This window comes from Danio rerio, chromosome 5 (genome assembly GCF_049306965.1).
Source record: "Danio rerio strain Tuebingen ecotype United States chromosome 5, GRCz12tu, whole genome shotgun sequence".
NCBI lineage: Eukaryota > Metazoa > Chordata > Actinopteri > Cypriniformes > Danionidae > Danio > Danio rerio.
In genome coordinates this window covers 67829308-67843351 of record NC_133180.1, presented here as the reverse complement: position 1 = coordinate 67843351, position 14044 = coordinate 67829308, and the positions used below count along the sequence as shown (strand labels likewise).

At 38.1% G+C, this 14044-nt stretch overlaps 2 protein-coding genes across 3 annotated transcripts in view; both read right to left on the bottom strand.

The window, feature by feature from the left end:
* The window catches only part of lrwd1 (leucine-rich repeats and WD repeat domain containing 1), a 779065-nt gene that overhangs the window by 306825 nt on the left and 458196 nt on the right, over positions 1-14044 (bottom strand). The gene's annotated exons all lie outside the window — the stretch shown is intronic.
* On the bottom strand, positions 1609-13513 carry rsph4a (radial spoke head component 4A). Its single transcript, XM_001923735.8, has 7 exons — positions 13258-13513; positions 10847-11075; positions 9343-9648; positions 4119-4562; positions 2430-2574; positions 2236-2353; positions 1609-2146 (listed from the first exon to the last, which is right to left on the bottom strand). Exons 1-7 carry the CDS (start codon positions 13356-13358, stop codon positions 1915-1917), a joined length of 1575 nt encoding a protein of 524 aa, XP_001923770.1. The 5' UTR covers positions 13359-13513; the 3' UTR covers positions 1609-1914.

Sequence of the window (14044 nt, the reverse complement as noted above, 5' to 3'; positions counted from 1 at the left end):
TCCCGCAGAACACTGTGAAGTCTTTTAGAATGACATCCCCGGTCATAAATATGTGTTACGGTTTTTGTTTATGCCTGTGCAGCTTCAGTTGTTTTAGCTATTCATCTTTTATTAAGGGTTGTAACTTATGTTTTGTCGCTGTGTCAATAGTATATCATGACGATTATAATTCTATAAGTGTGCACATCAATACTGTAACTATAATCAGCTAGAAATCAGCTGAAAACACTAACTGCTATTTTCCTCTATGGAGGAAATGATTAGGAGGTCATCAGTCGTATCTTAGTGAAATGAACTCATTTAAAAAGCGATTCCAAATTAACCCCAAGATACAGGCAATCTAGTTTTTGCATTAACATATAAAAGAGTGATTACATGATGGTGATGTATTTTATATTTTGGCTCGATGATGAGGATATCAGTCCTCTGGTTACTCTGTGTGAAGGTATACTGGTTAACTGCAATGAGTATAGTGAATGAGACCAGATTGTGTTATGTCCTAGTTTTAATTAAAGGGATAGTTCACCCAAAAATAAAAAAATACTCATTATTTACACACCCTCAAGTGGTTCCAAACCTTTATGACTTTCTTTTCTTCTGTTGAACACAAAGTAAGATATTTTGAAGAATGTTGGAAACTGGTAACCACCGACAAACATAGTAAGATAACACAAATACTATGAAAGTCAATGGTTACACGTTTTCAGCATTCTTCAAAATATCTTCTTTTGTGTTCTAAAGGAGTAGAATCTCAAACAGGTTTGTGAAGAAGTGAAGGGTGAACTACTTTTTATGTTTTTGGATGAACTCTTTAAAATATTGATATCATGGTATCACCAATAAGGTTATTTAGGGATGCACTGATATGTAGTGTTTGACCAATAACAAATTTTCTTTAAATTCTTTTAACTCTTTAAATTTGGAGGCTGATAAATTTTATTTTGACATTTTTTTCGACATAATTGTGAAATAAATTGCAAACACACAAAGTGAACAGTTGATTTTGTTGTAAAATTGTAGCTTCAGAAAAGTTAGAAGTGATATCAGAACTTTATTATTCAATTATTCTTTACTATGGTCAACTTTCTTTTAAATAAATTAAAATCTACTGCCTTACCTAAAAAAGCCTAAATAAAGCAATCAATTTAGCTTAACATTAATCAAAATTAAATAAAATATCATTAAAATACTAAAAAAGTAGCAGGCAGCCAACATGTTAATTAATAGGTAGGTATACTGGTTAACTGCAATGAGTACAGTAATTTAAATATATCATTATGCTTAACTATATCAGCCTAATGTTGTTATCAGACTGATAATGATAGCATTAAAAATAGTGTTTATGTCGAAGCCAATGGCGTAATGGTTAGAGTGTCGACACATGCACTCCGGTGCTCACAGTTCAATTCCAGTTCAGTACTTCCATTCTCTCTGCTCCCCATGCTTTACTGTCAATACTCTACTGTCCTATGCATTAAAGGTGAGAAAAAATAAATAAAATAAAAAATAGCATTTATCTGCTGATACTGAAATTGTCGGCGATATATATAGTGCATTCCTAAATGTATTGATATGTTATAACACTCATATTATTATCTATTAAGTATTAGAAGTTACAATCTTCTTATTTATTAAGTTATTCATTCTTTTCATGTTGATCTACACACATTTTCTCATGTTACAACTAGTCATGTGCCATTGCAGGAAATTGAGCATGGAAAGCATGACAGAATAAATGTAATGCACAAAATAAACAGTAGAAGCATGCATTTTTTCATTCAACTGGTTTAAAAAGCTAATAAACGACTTGATTCCCTTAAGTTTTACATTTTCATTTATGTGGACGCACATAATAAATTACACGCATACAGAATCTGACCAACCTCTAGGTTTATTTTTGTGTACTCCTCCATTTTAATCATCATCTTCATCCTCCTCTTCCTCCAGATCCTCAGTTTCCTCCATAGCCGCCGTCTGCTCCTCCATTGCAGCTTTTAAAGCCTGTTCTTCCTCCACACTGGGGTCCAAAGCCTCTGTGGTTTCTGGCCCGCTGGGGAACTCGCTTTGGGGTGGTGGAGGCAACACTGGGGTGAAGGGTTCTCCGATAAATTTCAGCCCCCATCCAATGTATATGTTTCCAAAATTCCTAAAAGAGATAGCAGAAAAATAGTTTTACTCTACTTATCAGGATTCCACATGCTTTTAGTAGGCAATACATTCTGAAGAGCATCTTACTTGCCACTACAGTAAGCATAAGCTCCAGGCCAAAGATTGGAGCGAAGCACAGCGATGGCAAACTGAGGAATGATGTTTGAGGACATCATTGAGCTCCAAGGTGGAGTGTCATTGAGCTCTGTGAACAGAACATATTGTGTGTTAGAGCTCAAGGGGGGCAGCATTTATACGCCAGGAGGTGCTGCAATACTGACTTGCATCTTCAGATAGAGGCGTCAGAAGAGGAGGCCCGACTTCAGGCTCTAGTTCATCAGGTTCTTCCTCTCGTTCTTCATCCTCGGCATCTTCGTCAACATCATCCACAGGCTTCTTAGTTACGTTGACCCATACACAGCGGCCCTAACGTTCAGACGTGTAGAGTAATGTGTGAATGTCTTTAGCATGTTAGATTAAAAAAAGTTTACACAAACACACACGATTTATGAAACACCCCCACTAAAATGTAATCTCGTGTAACAATAGTTCAAAGACAAAGAGTTGTTTGATGACATAACAAAATACTCAAGATCATGTTTAAAGATCATGCTGTAGCCCTAGAACTATAAATAATTATCATTTTAAAACTGTCTACATCGCCACTATCTTTCATATAGTGTATAACATTATCTGTTGTTGCTTTTAAATATATATTATGCTGAATAACGACAGAACATAACTTCACACTGATTTCAACATTTAATTTTCACAAAAAAAGGTTACTTGAAGCATTAAAGTAAACACTTTATAAAGTGTTTATGACCCATCCAAAGATATGCTTCAAAATATTGGGGGGAGGGGGGGGGGGGGTAATGGAGATTTTATAGGGCCATGTACCTGCCTCTTTTGGTTCAAGTCTATCTCAGAACTTCTTCAAAAAATGCTTCAAAATGGGTGTGAATCACTGCAAGCAAGGGAAGAGTGGGCATGGCTGGCAGTGCAGTAGAAAAAGAGAGGAGCGAACAACTGTTGTCGGTTGGCCCACAAAATGAGACACAAACCTAAGGAGACCCATGATTTTATATAGTTTACAAAGTAAAATGCAACAAAATAAACAAGTTTAATGTCCTGGTACATTTGTTATTCGTAATTTCATATTCACATAAGCACAATTTGTTATATCATCATAAAGGTAATCATGTTTAAATAAACACTATAAATGAGGCGGACTTCTCTCCTTCTCAATCCCCAAGTCTAAATGCAGACACAGTGGATAGCAGTGTAGCAGGTCTCCTTCCCTATCTGTTCCAACCATTAGCCCTGCCGGTAATCTGGAGGATTCTAAAAATAGGAGAATGCAGCCACACGGATATAGCGGTGTCTGAATGGTAACAAACTCAACTGATAAAATACGAAATCCGCCATTCTCTAATTCTCGTACAGCTCCCCTGACAAAAATGCTTGGCCCTGACTGCACCACTGGGAAAAAACATGCAACAAACCCTGTGAATTATGGAAACAAACACATAATGTTGCGACCCTTCATAAACAGCTAAATACTGCTTGCCGTTCGTGGACATGGTCTCAGTCACTGGGTCTCACCGCTTGGCAGGTCTGCTTTGCCTTTGAAAGCACACATGCTCTCATGAATAATTAAAAAGCAGGGTCTTCTCATAGGATAAGAAAACTTTGCTATGAATAATAATGAGAAACCGATGCGTCATCACTCTGCTAGCAGATACATTACGTTGCGTTACGTCACCGATTTTGATTCCCCCCCCCCCCCCCCACCAAAATATTTTACTTCCAGAAGATGAAATTAGCTGACAAAAGCTTCAAATGATCCAGTTTTCCCCACAATTAAAGCTGACAGGTGCTGTTGTCGTCTTAACTGATGTGTAACAAATCTGTTAACATTTCAAAAAAATACTCAAGGGTGTCTTGAACCTTTAAGCCAACTTTATTACCTGTGTAAGTATATGCTGTACATGATGGACCCATAGATTCAGAGACTCAGCCATCTCATTTACTTGGATGCCCTCAAAGGTAGGGTTCTCCTCAAAGCTGTCTCGCAGGCCATCGTCCTCACCTTCATCCTCTCCAAACTGATAGAATCCCAGAGGACTAACATGGGTTCCCGCCGAGATTCGTGCGATCTGGGCACGCAGATAATTGGCCTCATTGCCTGGAAAAGGAGGGTAACTCACAACAGGAGCATCAAGCTTGCCTGTGAAGAACCTGCGGATCTGCCGCGCTACTGTAATCTGCACTGGAGTGACCACCGGCAGTCTGACCCACGGCATACCAGGCTCTTGACACACAAAATAGGTGAATTTATTGGCGCCGGTGTGATTTCCTTCTTTTGGCACTGATGCAGATGGCTTGTAAGTGGATTTGGGCAGCGGATCAGCCTGGAAGTAAAGTTCAATCATTTCAGTTAAACGGTAAGATTATCCAAAAATTAAAATCCTGTTATTAATGACTGAGCCTCAAGTCTTTTCAATCACCAAAGACCTACGTTTATCTTCTGAACGCAAATAAAGAAACTTTAGATGAAATTTGAGAACTCTCTCATCATCTACAGTAGGGGTCACCAATCTTGGTCCTGGAGGGCCGGTGTCCCTGCAGGGTTTAGCTTCAACTTGCCTCAACACACCTGTCTGGATGTTTCAAGTATACCTAGTAAGACCTTAATTAGCTTGTTCAGGTGTGTTTGATTAGGGTTGGAGCTAAAATCTGCAGGACACCGGCCCTCCAGGAACAAGTTTGGTGACCCCTGATCTACAGGAATAGTCCCAAAATAATCCAGAAAAGGAACTAAAAACATTGTTAAAACATAGCATGTGACTTCAGTAGGGGTATCAAAAATTATTTGAATTTCGAATATTTGTAAAATGTATTAAATAAAGACACAATTGCAAAAACCTGCATTCTGATTGCTAGGGTTTCACTTTCACTTCACAGATGACAGCCAGTGCTGCCAACTATTTCCAATGAAAAGTAGCTAAAGCCTGCCCGAAAAGTAGCTAAATTTTGCCTTATGATGACACGCACTGATTTGCATATTATCACATAGTATCTGACAAGCATAAGCCTATCATGTCTCTATTATCTGAGGCGCCGTGTATTATATTATATTTAAACATTACATCCAGATGCACAATAAATACGTTCTTATTAACATACTACTTTGCGCGATGATGTCATTGCGTAATCGCAACTCAAAACTTTATGTAGTATACAAAATAATTAATGATTTCTCAAACTGACTGGCCATTTCAGCAAAAACATTTGTAATATGTTCATTTAGATTTGTATGACAAATAGAGTTGTTTGTAAAAGTAACACAAACACTTTTTGAAGTGAATTTTTTATTTTTAAATGTAACACTGATAATGAACAGTTACATTCTTTTAAACAATCACAGCTTGTGTACTTACTGTTTTTAACTTGTGAAATTAACACATTTGTGAAAGTGACAACAATTATAGCACTACTGGAATTTATTGCTACCTAAATTACCAACAATTATACATGTTAACAAATATCAGTAAATTAACAAATGATTAACAAATGAGCCAGCACTTTACTCTACTGAATGAACCCTGCAGCCACTGCTCTATTGAGTCACTTTTTTTTTTAAATGCTAAAAGTAGCCAAATGAATGTTAAAAATTGCTAAATTTGTTGCTAGGTGCTTTTTGAAAAAAATTGCTAGGATATTATGAAAAGTTGCTAAATCTAGCAACAAAATTGCTAAGTTGGCAACACTTTGTGCGCATACATAAAAAACCTGTTGATGGAAACGCCATGATGCGCATAAATTTTAAAAATGCGCATAAATTAACTGGGTAGGATAAACTTTTTATTTGATAAGAAAAGATGCGCATAAACTGCGATGGAAACTCGTTTACCCCACAAACTCCAGCATGCGCATTAAAAAAGGTCATGTGATTTTGTTAAAAGAGATCATGTGATGCTTACAACCTGTGTGAATGGACAAAACGTCAGGCTGAGCACATTATAAAACATCTGGGGCCTCATGTACGAAGACTTGCGTGGAAATCATACTAAAACATTGCGTACGCACAAAGCTGTAAATGTGCGTACGCAGAAAAAAATTCAGATGTATGAAACACTGCGTACGCCGAATCTCACGCATATTCTTTTGTACACCTGAATGAACGTGAAACTGAGCACAACATGCACGAGCGCAAAACCCCTTCCTGCCTCCTCCCCCGTATGAATATGCAAATGATTCTACTTTGCCAAAACCCAATGAAAAAGCAATGGCAAAAGCAAGCAAGAAGAGAAACTTTGAACAGAATGTGAATTGTAGGTGCTTCTTTCGGAGGTAGACCGGAGAAAAGCAGTGTTATTTGCAAGTTTGTTGTCCGGAATTAACAACAAGAAAAAAATAGAGTGGGAGAGCTAAGCTGATGCGGTTAACACAGTTGGGTCTGAACATCGCACTGAGTGAATTAGAAAAGAAATAGTGTGGTTTATAGGTGTAAAATGTTGCAATACCCTTAACAGTCTCAGTGGCGCTGCTCGTAAGACGCATGTCAACATGTTTTGACACATTCGAGCAAGAACTCGGTTCGAATCCAGCGTCTTTTGAACTCTTTCTTCTTTTTGCCCCCGCTACATATCAGATTTTGCCAACTATTTATCACGAGAAAGACAAGTAGGAATCATCAATAAGTTTGTGCATCATATTTTATTTGCACATTTATTGAATGGAAATGTTTCTGATTTACGCATGCAAATTCATCTTCAGATAGTGTCCTTATAGCAATGTGTGTGCAGTAGATAGCTCAGATTACATTGGGAAAACAGGCGACTGCTGCAAATTGTGCTTTAATGTTTAGCTGGTCAACTGTATGGTATGGAAACCTTATATACCTGCTAGAATAACCTGTCTCATACAGCTGCCAATGCAAGGCTCAGACACTTTGTAGAGAGGAATTTAACACAACTGCCTCTAGGAGTCGCCAATGGAAATAAAACAGACACGCACAAAAAATGTGCGTACGCCAGCCATAAAGCTGCCGTGAAGCTGCGCACATTCCCACGTTCAGTTCATTGTTAGTAAATCCAAACGTGAGCGATTCTGAGTGTGAAACCTGGCGTACGCAAAGTTTTTGTGTGTATGCAGCGTTGATACATGAGGCCCCTGAAATGTTGTTTTGGTCCTTATAAAAGGCCTTACCGTTTCAGTATTAGTGTTATTATATTATTAATGACCTCCAGAATCAAGAGCGCCTGTGCTCCGCGTCTGACACCTTCAAACGCCATTACGCGCTCACTTCTGAGGCGCATTCATATAGAAAAGATTGATGCAGCTTCCCCTACTGCAGCAAAAGCAGTTTTTACTGTTGATATCTGGCGCCAGTTAATCAGGAAGTGACGATTCTGTTCGCTTTGACTCGTTGGATGGAAACGCTGCTTCATTCGCACAACATTTATGCGATAATGCAGTTTTGCGCATAAAGTTCATTCGCATTTTTGGATGGAAACATAACTGATGACAGCCAGTTCTGCTAGATTCAGCTAGATTATTATGGACGACACAGAGCTACCTAATGAAAAATATAAATAATATAATGCTGTGATCTGGATACTATAATGCAGAAAGCTATTTTGCGTTCATGCCACACATCTGTTTAAGCGTTACTTACTCCTAATTAACATTACAAGCACATTAAGAATATTATGTTTTATTCAGGAACAGTTGTTTGAAAGTTTATGCAGTTTAAAAAGAGAGTGTCATTTAATTTTAATAAAAGATGCCATGTTTAATCTGGTTTCTATATGCTTATTGGGTTCGCTTGCACACTCTTGTGGGCATAGTAGACAATACAGTGAGTACTTTTTCCTGTTACATTAAGTATTGCCTTTAGAAATGGAAAATAATTTGAATTTTGCTTATATTTAAGATTTTTTCAGCCATATCGGAGGTTCAACTGTAATCATACGAAGCTCCAAGAACTCTTTTTTTGCAGAAAAAAACCCCAGCTGAAAACGAGTTTGTTCGCCACTGCTTTCTCTTGCTTGTCAGGTCGTCAGGGTGCACATTTACAACAGTTTCATCTTTGAATGATTACACTTTTCTGTCTTTTGAATCACTTGTTCTCATTTAACTGTGCAAAGATAAGCTAATATATTAATTTATGTAACCACATACACTGATTCTGCACATTGACTGATTGCTTACCTTTATCGTTTAAATTTAATGTACGTTATACTGTTATAATGGCCATTATTGATTATTAAAACTGATATTCTGCAAAAGAGACAGGGTAAAGTTCATTCTTTTCAATGGAAATTAAAGGAGACAGTTATATTTAAGCCCTGTTTTGTTATAAATATGCAGAGTGGAGATGATGCTCATATAAATATGCAGCTACACAAGGCTGTTTGGTGTCTGTTAATCATAATATCAAAATGAAACAAATTTGACTTATGTTTTGTTTTCATTGTTTAGATAGTGAAACAGCAAGCAGAATGAGGTGAAAGAGGTTATAAAGTACACTGTTGCCTTTGAAGATTTACCCATGCATCAGCAGGCAGTTTTTGTTATGTTTATTATTGAATATAGGCTGAGTGAATAGTGTATTGAATAAGCTAAATTGGCAGTAGTGTATGAGTGTGTGTGTGAATGAGTGTGTATGGGTGATTTCCAATATTGGGTTGTGGCTGGAACGGCATCTGCTGCAAAACATGCTGGAATAGTTGGCAGTTCATTGCACTGCGGTAACCCCTGATAAATAAGGGACTTATGCGAAGAAAAATAAATGAATGAATAGTGTATTTTTTTAGAACTCAACAAATATCTTTATGGACAGTATACAGAAATTAAATTGAGATTAAAGTTTGTACTTATTTATTTATTTCATATATATGGCTTTTGTGTTTTATAGAATATGAGTTGATAAAAATATTGGACGTGCATAGATAGATAGCATTTTGATTGAATTTAGTGGGCCGCTCTGGCCCAAAATGCCAGGGCCGATTTTTTGCCCCAGTCCAGCCCTGGATGACAATGAAGGTTTTTAGGGGAATGGAATGATATGTGGATGAGTAATTAATAACAGAACTTTAATATTTGAGTGCTCTAACCCTTTAATGTGACCATACCTAAAATATTAACAGCAGATTCATTTACATAGGATGCTAATTTATGACTTACAGCCTCCACAAGCTCTGCTTCATCCTTGCCCTCCTGCAGCTCTTCCTCTCTCTCGTCCTCCTCTGGAGTTTGTTCTGTCCCCTCGTCTTCCTCTCCTTCCCCTTCTCTGAATTCCCCTTCCGCCACCAGGTAGTTTCCCTGTGTCCCAAGGATCTTGCCCCAGAATCGACACCGCAAGAGCAGCTGTGTGTCTACCAGATGTTTCAAAGCCAGAAAGATTCTCTGAATCTCCTCTCTCCCCAGACCCACGCCAGCTTGCTCAAAGAAAAACGCAAGTTCTGCAACATTGGGTAAAGGAGAATCTACCTGGAAATGATACAAAACAGCATTTACAAACACACAAAACACATTTTTAATACATTTTACTATAATAAAACCATCATTTATTTTCATAAGGGACTGCATTAGATAAAGAATAATGCAAGCAATATTCCAATCAAGTATGTTCATAAACTATTTGTTAAGTTACAATATATATATGAAGAGTTTAGATGCAAAAACCTTTAAATGCCATCTAAAATTTTCCTCTAAAATGAGCACGTCTCCTGTGTGTATGTTCAGTAACATCATTTTTATGACAAAGAATAAGTCCTTATCCTTGTCTTTAAAATGAAATATCTCAACATAAATGAAGGAGGCTAAGAAAAATGTTATTTTTCGATGGAAATTTCAGATGGCTCTAAGAGGTTTTTGCATATAAACTCTTCATATGTAAATAAAAAATTAAGCGCTACAAATACTTTCCGGATGCCCTATATATATATATATATTATGTGAATTTTCTTTTTTTATATATTTATATATTTTTGAAATGATGTTTAACAGTGCAAGTAATTTTTTACAGTATTTCCTACACACTCAGAAATAAAAGTACACGAGCTGTCACTGGTGTGGTACCTTTTGAAAAGGTACACATTTGTTCTTGAAAGGTTCATATAAGTACCTCAAAATTATATATTAGTACCTTAAAATTTTAAGAGGAACACTAATGTACTTTTTAGATACTAATATGTATCCTTGAGGTATTAATATGGACCGTTTAGGTACAAATTTGTAACTTTTAAAAAGGTACCACCCCAGTGACAGCTAGCGTACCGTTATTTCTGAGAGTGTATGATGTTTTTTTCTTCTGGAGAAAGTTTGATTTGTTTTATTTTGGCTAATGCAAAAGCAATTTTTATTTAAAAAAACAAACATTTTAGGGTCAATATTATTTCCCCTCTTAAACAATATTTGTTTTCGATTGTCTAAAGAACAAGCCACTGCTATACAATGATTTCCTAATTAACCCAATTTGCCTAGCTAACCTAAATTACCTAGTTAACCCTTTAAATTGCACTTTAAGCTTAATACTATTTTTAAAAAGATTTAGTAAAATATTATGTGCTGTCATCATGACAAAGATAAAATAAATCAGTTATTAGAAATTAGTTATTAAAACTTTTATGTTCAGAAATGCATTGAAAAACGATCCACCAGGACCAGAACTGACGAACTGTCTTACCAGCTCCTCCTCATGATCTCCTCCATCTCCTGCCGTGTGCATGAAGAGCGTCTTCTGCTGCTCGGCCAGAACCAGAGCTGGGGATGAGGATGGACTGTCGCGCAAAGTGTCCTGCTTCTCCTGAAGAACACTTCCTTTCAGCTCCAGACTCATGTCTTCCATCACATCAACTGCGTTCTCTGGACGCTCATCCATAACTCTGGTTAACAGCCGTACGAGGTGGTCATAGCTGGAAAAGAAGTTCAAGAGCATCACCAACCAGACATTACTGACATGCAACTGTGAAATACTGCCTCTCTACATTAAGCTACATGCAGTTGTAATTCAGTATCTCATCTCATCTCATCCACTTTTCCGGGGCCGGGTTGCAGGGGCAGCAGTCTCAGGAGAGAACCCCAGACTTCCCTCTCCCCAGACACTTCCTCCAGCTCCTCTGGGGAGATCCCGAGGCGTTCCCAGACCAGCCAAGAGACATAGTCCCTCCAGCGTGTCCTGAGTCTTTCCTGAGGCCTCCTTCCAGTCAACCATGCCTGCAATACCTCCCTAAGTAGGCGTCCAGGAGGCATCCAAAACAGATGCCCTAGCCACCTCAGCTGACTTCTCTTCATGTGGAGGAGCAGCGGCTCTACTCCAAGCTCCTCCCGGGTGACAGAGCTCCTCACCATATCAATAAGGGTGCGCCCTACAACCCTGCAGAGGAAACTTATTTCGCCTGATTGTATCTCAGATCTTGTCCTGTCGGTCATGACCCGAAGCTCATGACCATAGGTGAGAGTAGGAGTGTAGATTGACCGGTAAATCAGGAGCTTTGCCTTTCGGCTCAGCTCCTTAACCACAACGGACCGGTGATTAGACCAAAATACTGCTGCAGCAATCCACTTGTCAATCTCACGTTCTATCCACCCCTCACTCTTAAACCAAACCCCAAGATACTTGAACTCCTCCACCTAAGGTAAGGACATTCCTTCAACCTGGTATTGTTCAATTTAATTAACTAAAGGACAACTTTTCAGTAAGACTACAGTAAGGTTACAGTTAAAAACTACACAGTGTATCCTCTGTTTTTCTATCTTTGTAAACACCCTAATTCAACTAATAGTAAAAATTAAGCTCAGTTTACACTTGAGGTGTAACTGAATAGGCTACATTGCTAACATGAATCAAAGTTATGTTTCAACAGGAACTGGTAGCAATTACTGGCAGCAAGTGGCAATTATGAACATTAATATAGACACACACACAGTACATGACAAATATTTATTAGGCTGCTTGCCCTAAAAGAAAAGAAACACTTTCATTTCCCGAGTCGGGCCGCACATTTCTGTCAAAAATTAAGTCAAATATTAAAAAAAGAGATTTTGATTAAGGACTGCACGTATCAAAATATAAAACAATAACTTTATAAACTCTACGTTTAACTTTCTGGGCAGCATGGTGGAGCAGTGGGTAGCACAATCACCTCACAGCAAGAAAGTCACTGGTCAGTTGGCGTTTCTGTGTGGAGTTTGCATGTTCTCTCCGTGTGCGCGTGGGTTTCCTCCGGGTGCTCCGGTTTCCCCCACAAGTCCAAAGACATGCAGTTAAGGTGAATTGCGTAAGCTAAATTGTCCATAGTGTATGAGTGTGAATGGGAGTGTATGGATGTTTCTCAGTAATGGGTTGCAGCTGGAAGCGCATTGGCTGTGTAAAAACATATGCATAAAAATACTACTGTGACTAAAGGGTATTACAGAACATAAACAATTATTTTGGTATACCAACACTTTTTATGGGAGCTGTGGTGGTCATATCAATGTGCTTGACACTGTAAAGTCCACAACAGTATCAAATAACATATGTACACTGTAAAACTGGTTTACAAATTATTTTAAGTTGCATTTAGGTGTGTTTTCTTTCATGCTGTTTACATAAGCACAACATAAATACAGTTACAGTTGGGATATATGTTTTACTGTTATAGCTTTATTAGTAATAACATTATATATGATCATTATTAGTAATATATAGGGGTCAATAAAGTTATAAACTTAGACGGCAAAAGTTCGTTCATTTTCTTTTTGGTTTAGTCCCTTTATTAATCTGAGGGTCGCCACAGCGGAATGAATCGCCAACTTATCCAGCATATGTTCTACACACAAACAAACTCATTCACTACGGACTATTTAGCCTAACGTTATCCAATTCACCTGCAAATGTCTTTGGGCTGCGGGGGAAGCTGGACGACCCGGAGAAAACCCACGCGAACGCGGGGAGAAAATGCAAACTCCACACAAAAACGCCAGCTGACCCAGCCGAGGCTCGAACCAGTGACCTTCTTGCTGTGAGGCGACAGCACTACCTACTGCGCCACCGCTTCGCCAAGGCAAATGTTGACTTACCAAAACATCAGATGAACGTAACGAAATACTCACAGATTTAAGTTGGTTTTAGTGCTGTTCTTCATCATGAACGCCTTAAAACTGGCCGCGGTCTGCAGTCTGTTATTATTGAGCGCTTCACCTGTAATCTCCATGATGGAAATGCTTACAAAATATCGCCGACTGATGTAAATATGTCAGTCTGTGTTCTTCTTCTTCGCACTAACTTAAACCTCCATTAACGCAAAAAAGTTCTGCAAAAGCAGCAGTGCATTTCCACAGCGCACTTCCGTTGCTGTGTAACTACAACAAACTTGTTGCCAGGCAACTTCCTTATTCCGATAGGCCAGATGCACGATGCGCGTCCGGTTCTAATGGTCAACAAAGGTGGCGCTTATGATACAATGTTTCAACCAATCAGATGTGCGTGCGTGCTGTCATGTATAGAGTGCATCTATATCTATATATCTATACATATTTGTGAATTAGATTTTGTATGTTTGCACGAGTGTTGTGTGGGTGTTTATGCACACATCGAGTTTACATTTATATGTGAGAGTTTATGTGTGCATATGCATAGATCGAGTTTATATTTATGTGCGTGTGTGTTTAGGTGTGTTTGCATGCAGCGAGTTTATGGGCCATTCTTCAACTACGGGCACTTTTAGCCCTGTGAAGTTGGGTAAAAAAAACTTGTTCAGTATTAACGTTAAAGCCTCATAAGCTTAAAGAATTTGTCTAGCTTTAAGATGTGAGGACAAACTCAGATAAGAAGAGAAATTTTAAAAACTTTCCATCGTGAACTGAACAAATGTAATTTCCATCACATCTCAATATACAG

Excerpts from the sequence above, each read along its gene's own strand:
- rsph4a (XM_001923735.8), bottom strand. The coding sequence starts at position 13,358 with ATGGAGATTACAGGTGAAGCGCTCAATAATAACAGACTGCAGACCGCG. Across the intron at positions 11,076-13,257 it reads ACTAAAACCAACTTAAATCT|CTATGACCACCTCGTACGGC; the intron begins GTGAGTATTTCG and ends CTTCTTTTCCAG. Across the intron at positions 2,575-4,118 it reads TACAGCATATACTTACACAG|GGCCGCTGTGTATGGGTCAA; the intron begins GTAATAAAGTTG and ends TCTGAACGTTAG.